A 23,251-nucleotide genomic window follows, 5' to 3' on the forward strand; every position below is an offset into this window, starting at 1 on the left:
GTGACAGGGTTTGAACAGAGCACATTTTACATCTACAGCAGCCTGAGGGTATATTTTACAACACTGACGACGGATGTCCAAATGATTATTTTTTTTTGTCAGTTTTGAAATAGCCTACCTACTTTTCCCTCTACAGTGTCCATGATGTTATACTGCTTTTACCCGTGGCGTTTCATTGATGGGTAGGGCATGTCGTACTACCCAACCTGTGCAGCAGGTCGACCCAGTAGACCCAGCATGGAAGACATTGGATGCTTTTCCTTGTTTTTAAAAATCAAACCTATTCTGTGTCACTTTATGTTTACAATGACTTTCTGGGACATGAAGTCGTTTTTCTCCATACTTCCTTCTCTGTAACTTTCCTCATAAAAGAATATCAGAGGTCACACTAAATAGACCTCATTCAAAACTTCTCTTCTGTAGATCTATGATGCAAACTGCAGTGTGTGTTACCATAATACAATGACTCAGTGTTCTAGATATCTTAACCTCGATATTTATGACACAGATAATGCTGGATTTCACAGTCATCGTCGCCAGGTTTAATCATGTTTAAACACATCTGTGTGTAGAAGGTGGATTTCATACATTCATACAAAATATTGTTGACATATCTTATTATTACTTTCCAATTTACCAGTCATGATTTTAGTGATAAAATGGGTTTATTACATCTTGTTCAGTCCTGTGTGACTCATTTATATAGCTGTCATACGTACGTGCCACAGAGGTGAATTCCTGAGCCTCTGTTGGTCCTTTCTCGGGAATGTGGATAGGGAACTTCCTTATAGCAGGAGGGTGGAGACTTTGGAGACCTGTTTCATTCACTCACACTTCCCTGTTGGTACAGTGTGGAGGACCGCAGGCACCGAGACACAGACTGACCTTTCACTGGGTTTCTCAATTGGCAGCACAAGGTAAGCAGTCTGACAGCAGGCAATATATAAAGCTGAACAACGTGTGCATAATAAGCAGTGGGTGAAGTTCAAGGAAGTTTTTATCTTTTAATTTTTTCTTTAATTTCAAATAACTACCAGAATACAGAGAAGGTCTTACCTTATTTGTCTTTGATCCAGATCCCACAATTGTCAAACTTATGGTTCATGTGACATAACCTTTTCCTATGTGGTTACTTGTATATTGACAGTGGCCAAATCATTAACTGTGAATGTGAAGCACTCAATGCTGCTTTGCTTTTAATTTTTAATACCTAAAAACTCAAAAATCGAAAAAAAATATCAAATATGAACCCAGTGCAAGAGTTTAAGTTTTTATTCTTAAGTTTATGATTAAAAGTAAAAGTGACAGACTTGCACTTTATCTTCACTTCATCAGTGTCACAGTTTGTGGTTCAGAAGAACAAACCCTCATGTCACTATAATTTTCTTTAAAAAAAAATCAACAAACATTAGGAGAAGCCACCTCCACTTGATATTAATGTCCATGTTTGTTTTTTTGTTTTTTATTTGCTCTTTTCGCTCCAAGATGCTTTACACCGAGTTAATCAAGTTGTGGGATGAGTCGGTGCAGGCTGTCGACGCCAAGGACTGGCAAGGAGCTCTGGACAAACTCGAGAAGATTACTGAGCCCACGTCTCGCACTCTGTTCAATACTGCCGCAGCTAACCTGGCTCTGGGACAACTGGAGGAGGCCCTCAAGGTCTGTGTGTGGACTGACGATGTCATTCCTGTCACTATCATGACTGTGTCAGATCCCATGATAATAACTTTACTGACAACTGATAAATTGTCCAATAAGTTTTATTCAATCAATGTCATATGAAAGGGGATGATGCTGTATTGAACATCAGCATGGCTGTGATTTGGTTGTAAGTACAAGGCTGCAGGTCTGCATGCTTTTGTTGAATAAGTGGCAGATTACCTAAAGGTTTAATGTTCAAGAGCATGCTACCTACCTCGGATCCTATCAAAATGGAGCAGGCTCTAGCAATATGCTTGAGATGAATTTATATAGACATGAAACTCAAAATTCAGGGACAAACATCAAACATCGCACCTAATCAGGAAGTTTAGGGTCAGAGGCGCTGCATGTTGTTTATTTCACAAAACCAGATTTTTCAGACAAGCATACTGACATTGTCCTGAGGAGTAATTTGCATATTGTAACCCTAGGATACTCTCTTCAGTCACAGTCAGCCACCTGTAACAGTTAGTATCCTCTCTGTTGTGTTTTTTTGGCTCTAGTTTTGTGAGACAATGTAGAAATGTAAAAAGTTCTGGCTCAGTCATGGCTGTGGGGGGGTTGCCACATTGTTGTTTACTGTCACTGTTTATTTTGCATGTTTATTATTTTCTTGCAAGAATCTGGTTTTCTACATTCATGTAGCTGGTGCACCACCATGTAGTGTAATTGTTGGTGAGATACTAATGAATGCAAGCATCAGTACAGTACAGTCTCTTGAGCAAACTCTTAAACCAGCTGCCTCCCACTCTCCATCAGACTGGCCGTCACCATTGAAGAAAAACTTGTCCTTGTCCTTTTCCTCAGGCTTTAGACCTCACCCTCGTCAAAGATGAACGTCTTGCTGTTGGCTTCTTCCAGAGATCAGCAGTGATGATGCAGGTTGACAGGTAGGAGCCATCACCCTGTCACCCACACTGATCTCTCTCTCTCTCACTCACACATGAGACAGACAACGTTTCATTCAAAAATACTGTGATTGTTTTGTGAAATGTGCATAGTTTTGTGCTAAAGGTCACTTAAAGACAGTTGTCCCTTCCTAAATGTAATGTATTCCCTGTTGTAACTACAGTAGTGTGTGACGTCACAGTCGTATAATTAAACCTTCTGAATGTATAAATGGAAAGACTGAATGATTGACCAGGTGGCAAAGGGAGTACTGGAAAAACATTTAAAAATCGAAGAAAAATACTAAATCACATAACAAACACAATAAAAACACATAAAACACCAAACTCAGGAACAACAAAAGATAACAGACAAGAAATCACATGACTCTCATGATGGAGTAAAAGCCAAGAAGTTAAAAAAGACATGATTTTAAAAAGCTTCTAGGTTGGGGGGCATTTTGATATGTGGATAATAACAGTTATGGGCTACTGCTGGAAAGGCACAGTTGTAACCTAGTTGTCAAAATGGCAAGATGCACCTGATCAGCAGACCTAAGAGACCTAAAGGGGCTTTGGACATAAGAGGTCAGAGTTATATTGGGAGGCAAACCCATTAAAGCAAACACAAATCTAGGAAACCAGTGGAAGGAGGCTAAAACTCGGGGGTAATGTGTTTTCTCTTGTGGGTTCCTGTTTAAGGATGAGCAGCAGCATTTCAGATTAACTGTATGAAAGGGAGAAAGCTTTTAGATCTTGCTTGTGTGTGTTATATAAGGACCAAAGTGTAAAAATAACACTTTGTGGTCTATGGGTTTGTGGGGTTACATATCTTGGATGGGCACAAAAGTCTTTCCTGGGGACATTTCATCACTATCACTACCAAGTGATAATCAACTAATGTAACGCTCCAAATGAAGAGCTGTAAAAACATAAAGCTTGTACAGATGGTCCCGCTTGTTATCCATCACTGTTTGTCTGTTTTCTGCATCACTCTCTGTCTAGGTTGGAGGAGGCTCTGTCTGACTGTATCTGGGCACAGAAGTATCTGAGAGGAAACATGGTCATTGACTACAGACAGCTGGGGCTACGATACAAGCTGTACATCTGGCAGGTCTGACACGCGCAGACACGCACGCACACACGCATGCATGCACACTCTTGGGAGCTAACAAAGCTTCATTGATGGAGGCTGATGAAGAGGTTGCACAATATCACATATTTCTTACAGTACAGATAAGACATGCTTGAGCTTCTCACAGACAATGCACCTGCAGTGTTGCACCTGGCCGGTGACGGTAACATTACCAAAACTCACATGGATCAAGATGGTGTAAAATTGTCACAAAGGGCTACTGACAGAAAAACATTGCATTGAAAATTGGTTGGTAGCACTTCACATTACAACTTGGTAATAGTGGTGTAATAATATGATAAACAATTAAGTGACACTATGAAATTACCAAAGTAATAATCAGGCAAACATATGTCCATTAACAATGCACAGAAACAGGAGTTTTGATTCAGAGTCAAGTCAAAACTCAGATTTCCATTAATTTTTTAGCTATTACTGGATGGGGCCCTGAGTTTGTGTGTGAATTTAATTTTCATTCATAAAAGCATTATTAAGATATGATCTCATTCCCCCTATAGGTTTTATTTAATGCAGCAGCTGTGTACTCTCGTATGGGCGACTGGAAGCAGGCCACAGAGGTCCTGATGTCAGCGTCTCAGGAGAGAGGAGGTCGTGGGGGAAACATAGAGGTGGCTCTGGAAAGTGTTGGGGTGAGTTTCACATCTTTCATAACAGACTGGAAGACATAAGATACTAAGTTTGGTGACATTTCCTACATAACTGTGCAGAAAATTGAATAGTTTATACATTTGATGAGGATGGTTTGCTCTTCTGCACTCACCTTAAAAATGAAACTTCCTGGAAAAAAAAACTTCCTGTAGCTTCCTGGAAAACAGCTAATTGTTGTCTGTGCTCCACTGGGCGATGCTGTTGTGCAGTTTATGACATCACACCAGTAGCAGGTTGATATGATATGATATGATATCAGCTCATAATCAAACAGCAGCAGGTAGAGTAGATATTGTATGAGCAGTTCAGGTTGAGGAGTTGATGACTAGCCAGAGCTGAAGAAAACTTTTCAGGTGAGAGGGGAAACCTTAGGTTGCCTTTAGCTCTAAGTGCACATGACTGTATGGAGGGTTTTTGTGTGTGTGTGTGTGTGTGTGTGTGTGTGTGTGTGTGTGTGTGTTGTGGTGTTAACTTTTAACCAGTGTTTGGGCGTTGCTTCCTGTTTTTTGCTGTGGCTTCAGACCAACCGTCTAAATCCTCAAGCAGACACTTGAAGTTGTGTATTAGTGACAACCAGCCAAAACGTCTGTAAAGTTTAACGCACAACTTTCAAACAATAAATCAATTAATTTACAAAATACCTGAACATTACAGCAACATTTCTAAGTTAAGCAGTGCTGTGAAACATCGGTAACACTTTAGATTAGGGAACACATATTCACCATTAACTAGGTGCTTATTAATATGCATATAAGTAGCTTACTAGCTCCTTATTATTAAGCATGTATTAACACCTTATTCTACAGGGCCTTATTCTACCTCTATTACACCATGAATTAAGATTTTTCCTGATATTAACTCCTAATTATTGCTTATTCATTGTAAATGAATGCATTGTTGTTTCTGAATAATGATGTGAATAACCAGTGGCTTATTGGGGCCTTGTACAGAACAGTAATTCTACCTTTATCACTCTGAATTAGTATAGCATTAATACATTAATTTACAATGAATAAGCGATAATTGGGAGTTAATATCAGGAAAAATCTTAATTCATGGTGTAATAGAGGTAGAATAAGGCTATGTAGAATAAGGTGTTAATACGTGCTTAATAATTACTAATAAGGAGCTAGTAAGCTACTTATATGCATATAAGCACCTCGTTAATGGTGAATATGTGTTCCCTAATCTAAAGTGTTACCGAAACATCTTACATTGGTATAAATGACATGTACTAAAGTGGAAAACATGTGGTTCTGATGTGGCTTGGTAGTAGCCTACTGCCCATTACACAAGGTCAAGAACAAAAGAAAGCCTTCCCACTTTTGTAATAAATCCCACCTCCTGCCTCCTGTGTCACTTTGACTGATGACCCAGCTCACCTTGATTGTACCCACACCTTGACACGCTCTCACACCAGAAAGCTGCCAAGTACAACCACAGGCTCAGCAGCTCCTCTGGAGCAACAGGGGTCGGAGGAAATGAGGTTGGGACCACTGAAGCCCCACTCACTGAGAACGACATTACACTGTGATAGATACCACAACACAACCTGTTTCAACATGAATGACATCACAGGAATCAAAGAGGCCCTGTCATTGCGTTTTATGTGATATGCTTATTTATAAAAGGTGTGGCTATTGTTATTTTAATGAAAGCTATTGTACAACTGTTTCACACAATAAATACAGATTGTTCAGGCCAGAGCTGTTTCAGAATAACCAGAGGTGAAATCAATATAAATAATAATAATAATAATAATTCATTAATTTTGTATAGCGCTTTTTCAGTGACCCAAAGACGCTTTACAGATGCAGTAAAATACAACACAAAAAATATAAATAAAAAATAAATAAAAAACTTATGGGTAGGGGAGGTTAAATGCTTGGGTGAAAAGGAAAGTCTTCAGTCGGGATTTGAAGAGGGTAAGTGATGGAGAGTCTCTGATGGGCTGGGGAAGGGAGTTCCAGAGGCGGGGTGCAGTCCGGGAGAAGGCACGATCGCCGTATGTTTTTAGCTTGGATTGTGGTATGTGAGGGAAGAGGTAGTGGAGGAACGGAGGGTTCGGGTGGGGCGGTGGCAGGTGAGGAGGTCAGCTAGATATGGGGGGGCCAGGGAGTTGAGGGCTTTGTAGGTGAGGAGGAGGATTTTAAAGGAGATGCGATCTTTGACAGGGAGCCAGTGGAGGGAGTGAAGGACAGGAGTAATGTGATCACGGGACCGAGTGTGTGTGAGTAGGCGGGCAGCAGAGTTCTGGACCATCTGGAGTCTATGGAGGGAGTGAGCGGTGATGCCAGTGAGGAGAGAGTTGCAATAGTCAAGACGGGAGGAGATGAAGGCATGAATGAGGGATTCAGCAGCTGGGGGGGAAAGACAGTTTTTGATTTTGGCGATGTTGCGGAGGTGCAGGTATGAGGTTTTAATGACTGAGTTGACGTGAGGATCGAATGACAGGGTGGGGTCCAGGATGAAACCAAGGTTACGTGCGAGAGGGGAGTGGGTGATGGTTGCATTATCAATGGTGAGTGAGATGGGACCAGATGTACGGAGGGTGGATTTGGTGCCAATGAGGAGGAGTTCAGTCTTGTCAGCATTGAGTTTGAGAAAGTTGTGGGTTAACCATGATTTTATTGCAGAGATGCAGGTTTCAATGTGGGCGAGAGGTGGGTTCTGGGTAGGATTTGTGGTATTGGTGCAGAGGTAGATTTGAATGTCGTCGGCATAGAAATGGAAGTCCAGTTTGAAGTTGCGGATGATGTGTCCAAGAGGGAGCAGATAACAGATGAAGAGGAGGGGGCCAAGGACAGAGCCTTGGGGGACGCCCTGTGTGACAGGGGAGAGGGGTGAGGTGTGTCCGGAGAGGGAGATGAAATGTTGTCTGTCAGTGAGATATGAGGTGAGCCAGTCCAGTGCGGTGCGGTGCCCTCAACACCCAGCTGGCGCAGACTGCATGTTTCACAGATACTGTCACTTTAGAGTGATTTTGTAATTCTAAAAAATTCCTTTCAGAAAGTTAGTACATACATAAATACAGTCACTGTGATTTTCATTAAAAACAAAACATTTTGACCCCAACTTTAAAAACAGAGAAAGGAGGTCCTGGCTCCCCTCATGGTGCCTGAGGATGTGGTGTTTCGTCCCTCGAAACAGGATGTGGAGCAGCTGAAGCAGAGAGACTTCTTGGGCAAAGCAAAGGTAGGGTATCCAAATTACCTGTCAATGTGATAATAGTTATAATTATCGCTCATTAACTTTTTTTTAAGGTTTTAAAAGACCTGCGGATGAACAATTACCTAATTAAAATGATAATTTCTTCCCAACTTTTCTGATTGAATATGTTTGCCTTCAGAAACTGAAGCTATCTTTGATTAGATACAGAACAATATCTGGGTCAACAGAAGAAAAAAAAAAGTTTAACATTCAAATGAAATGTGTGGGATTTGGTAACATATGATGTTCTACTTGCAGGTGATTTCCTCCATTGTCCCAAATGATGATTTTGGAGGCTTTGAACCTCTGAGGCTGCAGGTAATGAAATGAAAGATGAAAGATGATGTGATGCTGTCGTCACTCTCTCCCTCGGCTGACTGTCCCTCTCCCCTCTCCTCAGAAACCTGGTTTCTACGAGCCCAAGATGGATGGAGCTCAGTGAGTTTTACCACGATTCAAACTGACATTATCACAAATCTTAAAAAAAAAAAAAAGCTGTGATGTGTGACTGGCTTTGTCTTTTCATTGTCAGGGATTCTCGATACATGCGCCTTCGAACCCCTTACATGGGTCGGGGCCCAGGACAGCTGACGGTGCCGGGAGGGGCCACAGTGTTTTTATTCGGCGAGGAGGACAGGGATGGGATGGCAACTGTCATATATGATGGACAGGTGAGGAGAGAGAGAGAGAGAAAGAAAGAGAGAAGAGACAGGCAGGTAGAATGATTTCTTTCTGCCCCCTAGTGGCCAAAGGTTAATAAAACTAATCCAAATCTGCAGACATAGGAATCTTGTGTCATCAACCCTGGTGTGTTTTTCAAAACAATGTATTTCATGCCAGTGTCTGATGTTTAGTCCTTTATTTTTTTTTCAGAGAGGACTTCTACCAATGTCGTTATTGGATCCTGCAGATGTGAAGACGCCCAAAAGCAAAAAGGACAATGTAATGTGTTCGTCCGTGCAATTAATGATGTGATGATGACGACACACATTTCTCACCATTGGGAAAAACAAAAACATGAATTGCAGTTTTCACCGACCTTCCTGTCTTGTTTTGTCCCACAGAGTGTCCCCAGTGGTATTCCCCTCCCACCAGGACTCAAACCTCCCACCCGTCCTCACTCCCGGTCCAGCGCTGCAGCTTCTCCTGGGGGTAATGATTAATCCCTTTGCCCTTCTAGCCTATTTATTATACTTGTTCTAAAACCTCATTGCTCTGGAGGGGAAGCTCTCTCCACCCTCTGTCCTCTGATCTGATCTGCAGCAGTCAACACTTTTGCTTATTATCAGTATAAGAGAGACATGTTATAATGGAGGTTTGAGTGAAACCACTTTTTTTTCCCTCGAAGATTATGTTTTAGCAATTTGCCGTTTTTAGACAGTTGACAATCTAGAGAGAATATTAAAATCTGCAACAAAAGTATAACTGCACATTGACTCATCTACATTTAATATAAAGCTTGACCCATGTGAGTCACTGTCACTGACTTAGACAGTGTGAGTCAGTGACAGACGTTAGTTGGAACTAAATCTTCAGTCCATCCTCATTGTTTCAGTCTTATAAATTGAATTGATTTATTTTCAGTTCTTGGTGAATCATTTGCTCATCTGTAGACAAATGAAACACGTACAACTGATCTACTGTGCACTGACGACTGACTCTGGGTCCTTGGGTTCAAGAGTAGACTGAAGCATAGATGATACCCACTGAAAGGGTTTTTATGTATTTTTGATTAATTTGATTAAAAAACAATCAAGTGACACATTGTGCACTTTCTAATTATATTGTAAAACATTTTAATAGTTAGAGCATGAATGGAAAGATTTATCACACGAAATGCTGTAAAAAGACAACAGCCATCCATGTAATCTGAGAACCACTGCAGCAGTAGTTATTTAAAAGGAGCTAATTTGTAATATCGTAATTGACCACAGTCTCCATTTTTCCTATAATTACAAAATGATTATATCTTTCTAGGAGAACCCTCAGGAAATTACAGCCCTGTAATAAAGAATTGCTTCAATGCTTTCTTTGCTCAACTATAATCTTATCTAAGAAGATTGCCATTGAAGCACAATCCCAGTCAAATGGTTTAAATTATTTAGATTGTAATGACTTCAGGAGAAATATTACAATCTACTTTCACTTTTGTTTTTTTGTTTTTTCTGCCACTTCTTGGGCATTTCTGCCTTTATTTCAGCTGTAGTGAGAGAGAGACAGGAAAGTGGGTGGGGGTTGTTGGGCTCAAACCTGGGCTGCTGCAGTTTCGACTATAAGCCTAACTGGTATGCTCTCTGCCAGGCGAGCCACCAAGGCACCACCCTACAGTACATCTTTCTCATTTGGATACTTTTATCCAAAGTGAATAACAAATGAGGAACATCACTAAATGTAAAGGAGAATTCATGCTGATCACATCTTGTGTTGTTGAAGACAATGGCATCAATAAAAAACAAAGCACAAACAGATAATCCAAAAGAGTCAAGAGTTAAAAGTTTAGGCAAAATGATGAAGAATTATTGAACACATGCATATGGATTTTTAAGGATTGATAATTCACATGAGAATATAGTGGATAACACACTCCTAAAACACAACATGTACCTGACTAACCTTTCAATAGACTTGTATTGTGTGTGCTCAGACTGTACCTGCATTGTTTTCCCTGCAGTCCGTGCCTTAGACACTCCACCTCCATCCTACACCACTGCCACCCACGCACCGCTGCCAGCCTCAGAGCCTCCCAAGTACACAGCCAACGCAGCCAGCAACCAGGTAGTGCTCCCCTCTGAAAAGCTTGATTCATTTGTATGAGCTGAAAGGTGGAATCACATGATAGTTCTCTTCCTCTCACATCCAGTTTATGTAACTGTTTGGTCTCCTACAACCCTGTGTCTTAGAAATCACGTTTATATGCAATTAAATGGCAACACAAACTACATTTTGTTTGGAAATTAAAAAATACTAGATTGTTGACACATGAAAACATTAAACTCACCTTGAACTCCTGCTGGCACATTGGAAATAATGGTTTTCAAACATCAAAAATCCTGCATCTCATAATGTGCTCAACAATCTGTATCAAACCCATGTGCACCTCACGTAACTTCTAACCTAATGGTGTATGTTCCTGTAATGTGTATAGAACAAAACATAAGAATAATTTAGATTTGACTTTTTATGAGGCCTGCACATGTTGTTATAGCAAATAAATTTACTTTACTTTACCCAGGACTCAAATTCCAAGGACAGGACAAACTTATTGAGATATCTCAAAATGATAGCCAGCTTTTAATGAAAACAAAGTGTCAAAGGGGTAACGATGATAGTAAGTACTATTGCTGCTACAAAATAACCACATAAAAGTAAAAGTAACTGGAACAGATCCAGAATATTATCCTCCAGATGCATTCACGCAATGTTTTTAATGTGTTTGTGCTCTTTGCTCCTGGCAGACCAGCTCAGCTCAGGCAGAAGACTCTGTGGTGGTGAAGGTCCACTACACGTACACTGTGGCTATGTCTGTCCCTCTGGACACCCCATATCATGAAGTGAAGGAACAAATTGCACAGAAATTGGGCCAGCCTGCATCTCAGCTGCGCCTCAGGTAACTGCAGTCGAGCCAACCCACTTCTGTCTACATGAATTTCAACAAGTGATGCTTCATTTTCTAAAAATATGCTTTCTTTGTCCGCAACTACCCTGTGGGTCCAAAATCTGCTCCAGCTAAGAAAACCTAACATGAGATATAGGACACTGAGGCTACAGCTCCTCAGGCATGAGAGGAACTGTAATAAACAGCAGAACAGATAAAAACACATCACAAAAACATCATAATGGGACCAGTTCATTTTGATAGCTGTCCAAATATGTGTCAAAGAAAAACAAAACTTGTATCAGAGCTTTGATTTGCATTGATCTGTAACAGTTTTGAATGAAGTCACTTCATTTCTCATTTTTGATATTCTGACAGCCCACTTTTGCCTCCAAGATGCCCTCAAATTCTCAGCTATTTCCTTGCCACCAGTTCACTTCACTCTGTTTTCTCTCTTCAGACATAAGGAGCACGGCTCCCGGGTACTGATACCACTGAGCGGGGAGCCAGGCCACACCATACAAGAGGTGGCTGAGGCCGGCAGAGCCACCCTATGGTGCCAGGTGAGCATTTAACAGCGCAAATACCAGATCTTAAAATTGACATCAAATGCACTAGGTGTCAAAAGGTTTGTAGTTGCCCCTGAGCAAGATTTCACCTCTGTCAAAGGAGCAGACACTCAAACAGTGGGTCAAAGCTGGAGAGCCCTGTGGGTTAAAATGCTGAGTACTGCAGTGTGCTAATTGCACAAAACACACTTAAGTCTTCTTCTTAACTTGAGTATTTTAAGGTTTTTCCTTCACTGTTCACTGTAAATACACTTACGTTTTGTCAGTAAGTCACAGGCATTGAGCACTGTGATACAACGGTTCAGCCGAAAAGCACAAAACACAGTTCAGAGCCCCATTTATTTTTCACACAGTGAAACAGGAGAACATTATGTTGCATCCTCATGCCCAAAGTCACCCAAATTTAATGGATGAGTTGTCCAGGTTACTACATTGCTGCTAGGCTAATAAAAACGTACTCTCCTCCCCCTTCAGACAGAAGACCCCCTGGCCAATCGTAACATCCTCTACCAAATGCTGGCTCTCTATGACTACACTGCTCAGGGCCCAGAGGACTTGGAGTTCAGTGAAGGAGACACAATCGACATTCTGGGTGAAGGTGAGGCCCTGCAGGTTAACCTCACACCAGGCTGTGTGTCAGTGGTACTGTGATCTGAAATGTTCTCCCACTGCTGTATGCTCTCTTCAGATGTGCCTCATTTTGTTTCTTGCTTACTCTCTCTTCTAGTTAATGAGGAATGGCTGGAGGGGCACTGTGCGGGAAACATCGGCATCTTCCCCAGCGGCTTCGCCTACAGGGAGACCACCAACACTTACCAGAGCTCCCAGTTATAAAAGAGGACAACAACGTACTGTGCAGTCATCTCTAATAATCTGTAAAATAGTTTCTCTCCCACATGGTATCACTAGTGGCTCAGAGAACGTCTTTGGCACTGAAGAATATGTTTACAGTCAATCTGCTGTAGTTTTCCATCTATTACATTCTGTATATTCTGTAATATTATGATATTCTGTATGAAATATGTCTATCCAACTTGGTATCAACATTATGCTCCTGTAATAATTCTATAGAGCTGTGATCTTGGTTAGGTACGTTTTTTTTAGTAGCCTCTATTTTGGGGGCTTTTCAGGCCTTTAATGGATAGGACAGTAGAGGGACATGAAATGGGGAGATATTTTTTCTCAATGAAGTTACTCAGAGTGTTTATTGAATATCAGTGAATACATTTATCCCTGTTGAGAAAGACAGCAAAACATCCATAGCAAGTTAAAAGTTACAGTCTTGAACAGTGTCCAGGAGCCTCATTACTGCAGAGCAGAGAGAAGGAGCGGTTATCACTTATTCAGAGAAGCACACTCATGTCTTTGAGACAACTGATGAAGGAGACTGAAATATCTGAGTTGAAGAGCTCTTTGTTCCCATGAGACTAAATCTAAACTTGCAACAACACCACACTCAGTTTGTTACACTTGCTTATGTTTGAAAATGGGCAAGCAAGCAAAAAGCAAAGATACATAATTCATCACAGTCATTCAGGAGACCTCACACTATTACATACTAAAATGCAATGCAGTGGAATTACAATTGAGTTGGTTAAAGTATATTATTTGCAAAAATAATTTTGATCATTTGCATCACAATATATATGGTAATTAATGCAATTTATAATTGTGACTAATTTTAACTTCTGTTTCCTTGTTCACTGATAAAAAATGATATATATCTCTCAGTCTTAAAGAAACACCAACACAAAGCAGACTTCCCAGGATGCATTTAAGATATTACTGATGTGGTAACTACAATGGACAGCTATATCAAAAGCCAACATTATCATGTTGATGGTCATTGTATGGTCCCTAGTTTTAATCTGGTTTCATGCTGAAACTGAAAATTGTGAGGAGAAGTAGAGGACCAATAAATTAATTTAGTGTGTAGCTACTGGCTGTGCATGTGCCTTTCTCAGAAACATTGCCTTTAATCAAATCCATGTCAATCTCTGCTTGATCTTTGCTCCCTTTTATAATGCTGCAAGCTGCAAAATCAAATAGGCATTTTTGACCGACTGACTGTTACAGCTCAACATACATCATGCATCCAGACACCTTTCACATCATCTTAACTGTATGTCTGGGGGGTGGACTAAAGATAGCCGTTCAAGTCTGTGTATTAGTTAGACAGGGGGGAGTTTAACTTCCTCACAACTGTGGGAAGTTCACTGCCTTGAGCATTAATTGCCAGCAATGGAAATGTCAGGTGCTTTTAGCAGCTGCCACAGATGGTGGATGTAAAAATGGATGAGATGGGGGCACCTGAGCAGCTAAGAGCTCCATTCAAATGGATTATGAAACAGAGGCCTCTAATTACTTGGCTATTCTCCCAACACAGAATCAACACCCACCTTCCTCTACTATAGCTAGCCTACTGGTAACAGGGATGAATCCTGTGGGAGTTATATTAGCTATAGAGAGTGAAAGCAGCCATTCAAAATGACAAATGGAAAAAGCATCATGGTGTAATTGCAAAATAGTGCAATACTTAATAATAATAAAAAAGACTAAACAAGGTCTGCAGCCACTTTACATGTCTGTAAATTAACTCACAGTGGTACTTTGAGCTAAATTAAAACACATTTTACAGTTTACTGTGTTACTGATAATCTCTGTCTTAACACTCCTTTAAATGCCACTTGGCAAACTCCAAGCAGGCTGACAAATACCTCGCAGGTCATAGCTCTACCATGACAGCTGTTTTTGATGGAGTGCAGGTGGCCTCCTTCCTGTGGATTCAACCAAATCTGATGTCCTGCCAGAGTGAATTTTGGAGGGGGAGGTTTGGTGTTTCCAAACATCCTCTATTCAGAACTGACTGAAAGAGCCAATCCATTAAAGACATTAGGCCTTAATGAATTTTGAAATCAATTCTTGCCAATAACATCTTGTTCGCTTCTTTTGGACCAAATGTTTACTTTCTCATGGGTAGGAGGGAAAATAGTTTGTTTCAGTTCTGGAAAAGATTAACTCTAGCCTACTTTGTGAATTGGATAGGCTACAATAAGATTCATTTTTGGCAATAGCCTAGACGTGAAATGCGGTTCTTGCAATAGGCCTATTGCACAGGTCAGTAGGCTATCTGTGAAACTGCAGTCACAGAAAATAATGGAGAAATTCATGACTGTGTTAAAAAGGGAAATCAAACATGCAACAACACTAGTGACAAGTTAGAAAAACACCTGGGGCTAAAAACTAAATTATTTCATGTGTTGTTAAAACCATAGTTAAAGCCATAGCCACACAGTTGAGTCGCCATTTTGGAGTGACGTCATTTTACCTTGGTTGGTTCCATTGGCCGAGGAACAGACTCACCTGGCTGGCGCGGGCCGCAGGAGGGAATCGAGCCGGGAGCTACACCGGAATGCACGGGCTTTCGAGTTGATAACGTACGGCGTCTGAACCGTAATGGTCCGTGTTCAGGTGGAAAAAGTCTGAGGGCAAACAACAAACAAGGAGAGCGAACAGCAGCCAATTACTGCTGTTGTGCAGGGCGGTATTAGCTAGCCTACACAAGCTCATCAAAAGTCAGGTGTGCAGTGGTTGCTGGAGGGACTTTGAGATTAACATAGCCCTAGCTACTTGTCTTAGCATTTCCCCTTAGGATGGTTGACGCTTTGCTGTTGTCGGGGGACACGTGAAGCCAAAGCTGGCTGAACCCCCCCCCCCCCCCCCCCCTTTTTTCTTTTTCTTTTTTTTTTTTTTTGCATGCAATGCAAATGGATGAAACACGAATGTGATGGAAATGGGCAATAACATCAGAGGATTGTCTAACTATTGGAGAGCTGGTTGGGAAACCGGGAGTTAAGGTAAGAAATATTTCCTGGAAATCTTGGAGGTTTGCATTGATCAGCTGCTGTGGCCTTGTGCTGAGGAATCAAATGTGTGGTGTTGATTGAGACATGTGAGTTTTATTTTATTTCAAATTGTTTTTTATTGAGTTTTCAAAAGTGTGAGAAAAAACAAAACAAAACAGTTTAAACTGACAGAGAGCTATTAGACACAATTGCATGAATACCATACATGGATCCCATCTCCAGTGTGCGTCGTTTAATGTAGGTAGCCTACTACATAGACAGTTTTTCTTTCGCTTCAATTTGTTACATTTTCAATAGTCAGAGACATGTGAGTTTTGTGTGCATTCATCCAGTGATGGACATGTATAGGCTACTAGCCCAGCAACAAGATGATGAGTTTGGCTTGTGTCTTGTGTCCCCTCTTATCTCTAAATTCTTGCCAATGGATCTGAAGCAAGACTGAAACTCACTCCCAATAACTGCAGCTTGAAGCTTATTCAGTCTTTTCATTTTGTGGGTTTTGCAAACAAGACCATATAGAAATTTGAGATTGTTTTCTTAATATTGTGTTTTATCAACACAGTGTTTTTTCTGAACTTTTGGATTAGAAGACAGACAGTGGCTCTGCTGGTCAGTGTTAGCTTTAACTTTGAGAGGGAGTAGATTAATGTTGTCTCAACAAAACCTCACTCACTATATTCTACTTAATTTAAGCTCTACAACGTAGGTTTGTCACGTGTCAGTCAAAAGCATGGTGATATCAGCCTCCAAAACCAAAGATAGTGGGTGTAAGCAGATTTTTCTTTAAAAAAAAGGGGGGGGGGGGGGGGGGGCATTTGTTCCTTAACATTTTAAGAGTGTTGTTAAAAGAAGAGGTGACTAAACATGAGACTGTCCCAGCTTTTTGAGTTGCTAAAAAAAAATTCAATGAGCGAATCACTTAAAAAACAATTTAATTTCTGAGTTTGTAATAGTTTCACTTGAATATGGACTTGTGTTACAAATCATCACAATTTGTTTCTATTTTCACAGTGTCCCAAATCTTTTGGTGACAGGGTTTTAAAAGTTATTCATCATTTGTTTTTGGTTTTTTTTTGAGTGATTTAGCCTTGGTCCCCACACACCACAAAAGAGTCAAAAGGCAAGGCTGCCATTAACAAAAACTTTGTCACCTAAGACAGCAGAGCTCTGCTACAGTTAGTTAGAAATAATTAACCATTTGTCCAAATATCACAAAACGTGGAAGATAAAATGCTGTGCAAATGCTGGCAGCATTATAATTCAATGTCAAAAACTTTGAAAGGCTGGAGCGTCACACCGTGTGTCATATTGACTACATATTTAACTCCTACAAGACAACATGAAGTTTAATAGATAGATAGATAGATAATTTATTAGTACAGACTCTGACTTTGAACTGCTTCTCCTTGAGTTCAAATAACTGGAACTTGTTACAGCCGCATTGCTGTTCAATTCAGTGTCTCTTTTAAATGTTTTTCAATTGCCTACAGTATATGTGCAGAATATGCTTTATTTACCCGAGTATGATTTTCCCTGCTATAATTGCTTGTTGATCAGCCTGTCATTCCTGTTGAATAAGTCCATATTGTTGGGAAACTCTGATCACTCGACTCGATGGGCATGATGGAAGTGAGGAAACTATGCATTTCATTATTTGTTTACAAGAAAAACATCACAGTCAGAAGACAGTAGGTGGCAGCAGGATCACTTTACTCGAGGGATCGTGCTGACTGGGTGAGAAATCTGGATAAGTTTGGAGTTAAACAGCTTTGACTCAACCTCCACAAAGTGGGAGGCCCCACTGGGCCCTCTGTCAGGAGCCCATCTCTTCAGCTGCACCGTCGTGTGGCAGAAATGTTTCCGTGGGACTCTTATCATGCAAGCGGGCCAGACAGAGGGAGCTTGTTACTGTCATGAGGAGGAAGACTCTGGGTTTCTATAAATAGCTGGGCTGTGTAAAAATAGCTGTGGGCTACAGTTATGACAAGGAGTCTCAGGGAAGTATTTGCTATAATGCAGCTTGATCAGCTTAAAGGCTGACGGGCAGACACCTCCACTCCTCTCTGCACCCACATGAAGCAAAACTGTTTAGAGATGATCCCAGAGCACACAGGTTCACAGAGCTGCTCCATCCAGATAAAACACAACTGTCCCAAACAGAGCTTCACATCCAGAGCGTCTGTTGAGGAAATTATGAAATCAAATGTGTGAATTGTGACATTTCACCAGGCAGTTTGAAGTTATTTGTAGCTGAACTGTCATTCCTGCTCCACCACTCCACAGAGCATGACATCAGCCAGAACTACCATTAAATAAGAGTGAATAGTGTTGTCAGTTTCTAAGCAACACCTACACACACACACACACACACACACACACACACACACACACACACACACACACACACACACACACACACACACACCTGCGTCATTTCCTATACACTGAGGGGTCTCTGAGCTCAATTCAGCTCAGCCAGTCGGTTGCGCACATTCAAGACTCCGCCGTGGAGACGGCAGACTCGGAGTTTGTCTCGAGTGAACGTGTTGAACAGCAGCAGTTATCAAAAGGCACAGTTGAGTTGTGTGATACTCTACCACGGACTCCAGTCTGACGGGTTTTTTTTTCCTATTATACGGGGCATTTACATTGAAAGATTGGAGGATAACAAAACCAACAGGGGAAAAGACGCTTTGCTTTGATGTGAAGATGCTTGTTTTCACTGGGACGTGGTTTGTTTTCGGCTGACACGCCGTACACGCGCGGCGCACACAGCCAGTTTACGCGCGCTTATCCCCGATTACCTGTTGAAGTTGCCCGATGCGCGGTGAGTTGTTGTTTCACCTTAGTGCTTTTCAAGTGGGAGACTCGACCGGTCCGTCCCGTGTGATGCTCCGTTTCCCCGTTATGTTGTAGGATGAGTGCTGATCTGGAGCGAGTGTCGCTCAACACATCGCTGACCTCGAGCGGCTCGGGTGGCCGCGCGCTCTCTGCCAACGTCCGGAGGCTCCACAACGCTCTCAACCTGCTGCTCAGCGACCTGGAGAGAGAGCACTTCATCCACTGCCTGAATGTTTACCACGCCAAGCGCAACGTCTTCGACTTGGTCCAAACTCTCAACGTGATTCTCAACACGGCCGACAAACGCCAGCTGCTGCCCATGTTGCGCCTGGTCATCCCGAGGTCCGACCAGCTGCTGTTCGACCAGTACACGTCCGAGGGTCTGTACCTGAAAGCGGACCTGCTCCCCAGCAACGGCAGCGCGGAGGGTTTCGGAGAGGAGGGTGACTCAGCTCTGCAAAATTATGTCAGCTCCATCCACGAACAGCCGCTTCCCTCGGGCTGTCCGGACGGTTTCAGCAGCGCCGCGGCGCAGCTCTCCGCTCCCATGCTGCAGCAGTTTCCCGAGAGCTTCTTTGGAGAGGTGCGCAAAGTCACCCTGACGCGCTCCAGGAGCCACGAGGGTCTGGGCTTCAGCATCCGCGGGGGAGCGGAGCACGGCGTGGGGATCTACGTTTCCCTCGTGGAACCGGGGTCGTCGGCAGAGAGAGAGGGACTAAGGGTCGGGGACCAGATAGTGGGTGTGAACGACCTGGTGTTCAACAGTGTCACTCACATAGAGGCGGTGAAGGTAGGATGTCATGCAGGGGGACCCGGGGACCCAGGGTGTGTGAACCTGTTACTGCAGCTGCAGACCACATGTAAACACATGAGCTCTGGGTGTAACATGGGGCAGTTGTAACTCTCACAACATCAGTGTTTCCAATCAGGAACATATTAGAAATTACCATATTCAATCTAAATCTGCTTATTGAGTCCTTATCATGTGAGGAAGCAGCAGCCTGTAAAATATACACTGACTGTTTTAGAAGGAAAAAATACTCATTTTGAGGTACTTCATTTAATAAACCTGCAATTACGTATATCATTTGGATAGTGTTGGTTAATTAATTATGGATACAGTATCTTTATCATGCCTGTTGTAGGTTAGTTCATGGTTGTAAGTCTGGATCATAACAGCAATACACACACACACACACACACAGCTACTCTGTTGCAAAGTTATTATAGTGTGGAACAAAAAGCTTATTTGAAGTTCTTCTCATAATCCCTATGCAGTGTGTTTGTGTAGCAGAGTAGACAGCTACACCATATAATAGCAAACACATGGATCAAGTTTGTATTAAATTTTGAACACAGTCTGCCTTGCTATTAAAACACTGGGAAATGCAATGCTGCAAAAATAGTTTTTAAAATGCTCAATGGCTGCAGAACCAAGATGAACTCAAATGTTCAATTGCAGATAGAATATACTCTCTCTTTCTCTAACTCTGTCCTCTCTCTGTTGGACTTAGTCTGGTTGCTTCATGTTGTCATCTCACAGACACCAGGACTCTTGATGAGATGCAACTAATAATCATTCACTTTCGGGAAAGGTCCATCTGGTCTACACAGAAACCAAGTCCCTGTGGAGGCCAGTCACTGCATTTACCTCTGACCCACCGTCTAAAAATAGCTTGTGTATCAAAGATCCTCTATAACAAAAGATGGTGCATCACAAAGCATGGTCGTGATTGCTGTAGGAATTCATTTCAAAACATAAAAAACTAGAGCCCTGATTTGGCAGCAGTTATGAAGAAAGACAAGTTTAATTCATGGTTTCACATAAAGGTCCCTCCAAACTCTGATTGGAAAGTATATTGTCCACAGAAGTTAAGCCAAACCAAGACAGAGAGAGAGAGACTGTGAGATCCTGCAAGAGTTTGTCACTGAGACAGAAACAGGTCTTGAACAAAGTAAATGTTCTCCTGATCTGTCAGAAAAATGTCATTTTGACATCAGAAAGTTCGTGTGGTGTGAAAAACTGATACAATGTTTATTTTTGGTGACTATGAAGAGAGAGAATCTTACTTTACTCCACTTCTCCTGTTGGAGTGAACAGACACAGACCGCAGCTGCTGGTCTCCTAAAGGGGCAGGGACATGGAGGAAGCAATGTGACACAGGGACAGGAAATTATATGTGTATCCTAAACCTCTCCTTCATCAACTGTCCCTGCTGTAGCATTAAAATGTGTGTGGGTGTCTATAGTCTGTTATGTGAGGGATACTCACAGCAGGAAATATTTGGTCCGGATAGCTATACTGTATGTTGCAGGCTACTCTCAGTGATGGAAATCTGGAAAATTGGCTAATTACATGGAATCATCATATATGGGATGTGCGATTTTATATTTGATTGTCTGTGTCTGTGCTGGTCACTGCTCAGGATCAGAGAGGGGGTTCGGTGGTCTTTTTGTCTTGTTAGGGCTATACAGTCGAATTTATCTATTCTGTACACAATGTCTTATTGTCACAAACTGGAGATTTGTTGTTTTCTCCACTTTGCCTGGTTGTCCATTTGTTGATCCTCAGGATGACCCTTTGACCTGTGGTCTGGTTGTACATTTTCTTCAGTGTACAAAAAAAGTGAGAGTCTGTTTGTGAGAGAAAAGTTGCTTGCTCTCTGATTCCTGTTATTTGAGTTATGGACAGAGTATTGTGTCCATAACTCTGCATGTCCTTGCTGTGAGCCTATTTAGTGGTCTGTGGCTGATGCCAGACCTGATATGTCTGCTACGGATCATAATATAAAGGAATGATAAAGAATGATCAGTATTATTGCAGTAGAGGTATTCAGGGAATGTTTAAAAAGTTCTAAACACATGACCTGCAATGCGATCTTTAATCATTATGTTAAAATAATCAAATATACAAAAGCTCTGTGAGTCACAGATCCCTGCTTCATGCCCACTCTCTGAACAAAGGAATTTTTGTTAGATTTCATGCTGTAATGTATTTCATAGCACACTGACGCTGTAAACAGACCTGTCACCTGTCCCTCTCAGTGCTGTTACAAGATGTAGATGAAACGCCGACTCATACATCAAAGCATCTCAGGTAGAGGATCAGCAGCTGATAGCTCACCTTTTTGCCACTTGTCCAAACAGGTAACTGTTTAAAATCATGTATAGGAGGAAACTACAAAATAAAAGCTGACACGATGAACACAAACACGAGGAACTCAGAACTCAAACACAGAAAAAAGCAACAAAAACACAACACATGAAAGCATCAACAAGGTGAAGACATAAAGATATGAAACTGAAGGTGAGGGGAGACGATGAGACACAGCCGAAACTTTGCATTAAAACATTGTAACTGTATTTGGTCAAAATGTAAACACAAATATTGATGGCATACAACAGCTGCAGTCTGCTGCGCCAGGCCAGTGCAGAAAGGACTTAATACATTTTACAAAGAGATAAGGACGCCAACTTTAAGGCAAAGCTCTGTAGAATAAAGCTGCGGGATCTGTTGGATCTTGGACTGCAGCCAGTAAAAGCATTTTGATTGAGAAATTCTGTAATGTAACAACAGAGTGGCAGCAATCTTAGTAAAGAAAACCTCCTGCTGACTTCCCTTATTGACAGAGAAGCATGAGAGAGGAGAGATATTTAATAGAACAAATGCGGCGACGGTTTCAAGCAGTAAAATAAATATGTTGTTCAGCTGATGTCACTATGTTTAAAAATATCTTGGAGGATGTACTTTTTTTATTGTCCTAGACATACTTGTTTTGCAGCTTGTATTCAGACTGTCTGACTGGAGAAATCTGTTATTACCTTGGAAGATTTTCTCACTTAGTCAGACTTGAATACACTCTACCCTCAACAATATTTCAATCAGAAACAACCTTTCCATGCGGGTGAAAAGCTCAGACCTTGGACGTCGTCTTCTTTATGAGCAAACAAAGAACCTTTACAGTCATCTTTACAAGCCTGTATTGAATGAGTACAGCAGCGTGAGGGGAAAATAAGCTGAGCACATTGTTTTCTTTTACCTACATACTAACACGTGTGGCATATGGAGGGAGTATCTGGTTTATTTTGCTGTCTGCAGTGAAGCAATCGGTAATAGGCAAGACAGGTTTTTGTCCTGAAGCAAAAACTATAAAGGGGGCACGTTATGTTATGTGATTTTTTTCTCTCAATTGAACACTGTTCTTCATGTTTAACGCTGCCAGATGTCTCGAACATGTGGCGAGTGGTGGTGGTGGTGGTGTGCAGTCTTAGAGATTAGGCATTAAGCATTTGCAATTATTTGGTGCCAGTCGTCCATTAGGTGGCAGTTTTGTACAAAAATCATTAAATATGCTAAGATTATTTTTCCAATTCATTTTGAATGATGAAACGGCACATAATCATCTACTATATGTCCTCTTATAAAAGGTCTGTTAAAAAGTTTAGGTGGCACTTACTGAGGTGCCCAAAGCTGCAGTCCCTGTTAATGACCAGTAGTGTCTGGCTCCAACAGTGAATCAGTCCCCATAGACTCCCATCCTAAAATGTCCAACTTTACAGCAGAAATAAACATTGTCTACAGCTTGGTACAAATAACTGCACAGGTAATTCCTTACTTATAATTAGATCTCACAACATATATAACTCAAAACATACTGTTACTGACTTCAATTATGGGTCCTGTGAGGGGTTGGAGGTATATGAGAAGGGATTGATAAGTGGCTGCTAGTGCTACACATAGATGAAGGTCTCCATGTAAACAGATTTAGTCTGGATTT

The 23,251-nt window shown here is 41.5% G+C and overlaps 2 protein-coding genes across 4 annotated transcripts in view; both read left to right on the plus strand.

Moving 5' to 3' along the window:
• Nucleotides 1-731: 731 nt before the first annotated feature.
• Nucleotides 732-12,777, plus strand: noxa1 (NADPH oxidase activator 1). 2 transcript variants are annotated; one of them, XM_085786362.1, is made up of 16 exons: nt 732-917; nt 1,486-1,659; nt 2,509-2,591; nt 3,594-3,702; nt 4,242-4,373; nt 7,480-7,587; nt 7,861-7,920; nt 8,003-8,040; nt 8,135-8,273; nt 8,476-8,544; nt 8,667-8,754; nt 10,274-10,380; nt 11,058-11,209; nt 11,658-11,760; nt 12,241-12,364; nt 12,494-12,777. In XM_085786362.1, the coding sequence occupies exons 2-16, from the start codon at nt 1,486-1,488 to the stop codon at nt 12,598-12,600; spliced, it is 1,593 nt and encodes a 530-aa protein (XP_085642488.1). In that variant the 5' UTR covers nt 732-917; the 3' UTR covers nt 12,601-12,777. The 2 variants fall into 2 exon arrangements, with proteins under 2 accessions (XP_085642488.1, XP_085642489.1); XM_085786363.1 differs by having other exon boundaries at nt 10,286-10,380.
• Nucleotides 12,778-18,095: 5,318 nt separating this feature from the next.
• whrnb (whirlin b) overlaps nt 18,096-23,251 on the plus strand; it is a 31,438-nt gene continuing 26,282 nt past the window's right edge. Inside the window, exon 1 of one of the 2 annotated variants that reach the window (XM_085786364.1) lies at nt 18,096-19,263. In XM_085786364.1, coding sequence (XP_085642490.1) covers nt 18,550-19,263 — 714 coding nt within the window. In that variant the 5' untranslated portion in view covers nt 18,096-18,549. The remainder of the gene's footprint in view (nt 19,264-23,251) is intronic. The other variant, XM_085786365.1, reaches the window with a different exon arrangement.

The sequence above is a fragment of the Trachurus japonicus genome, chromosome 9, assembly GCF_045865225.1.
Source record: "Trachurus japonicus isolate A0001 chromosome 9, Traja_1.0".
Taxonomy (NCBI): Eukaryota; Metazoa; Chordata; class Actinopteri; order Carangiformes; family Carangidae; genus Trachurus; species Trachurus japonicus.

Bases quoted from the DNA above. Each gene is read 5' to 3' on its own strand.
- noxa1 (XM_085786362.1), top strand. From the start codon at position 1,486: ATGCTTTACACCGAGTTAATCAAGTTGTGGGATGAGTCGGTGCAGGCT. The intron at 3,703-4,241 runs GTCTGACACGCG...TTCCCCCTATAG, and splicing joins ACAAGCTGTACATCTGGCAG to GTTTTATTTAATGCAGCAGC. The intron at 11,761-12,240 runs GTGAGCATTTAA...CTCCCCCTTCAG, and splicing joins GAGCCACCCTATGGTGCCAG to ACAGAAGACCCCCTGGCCAA.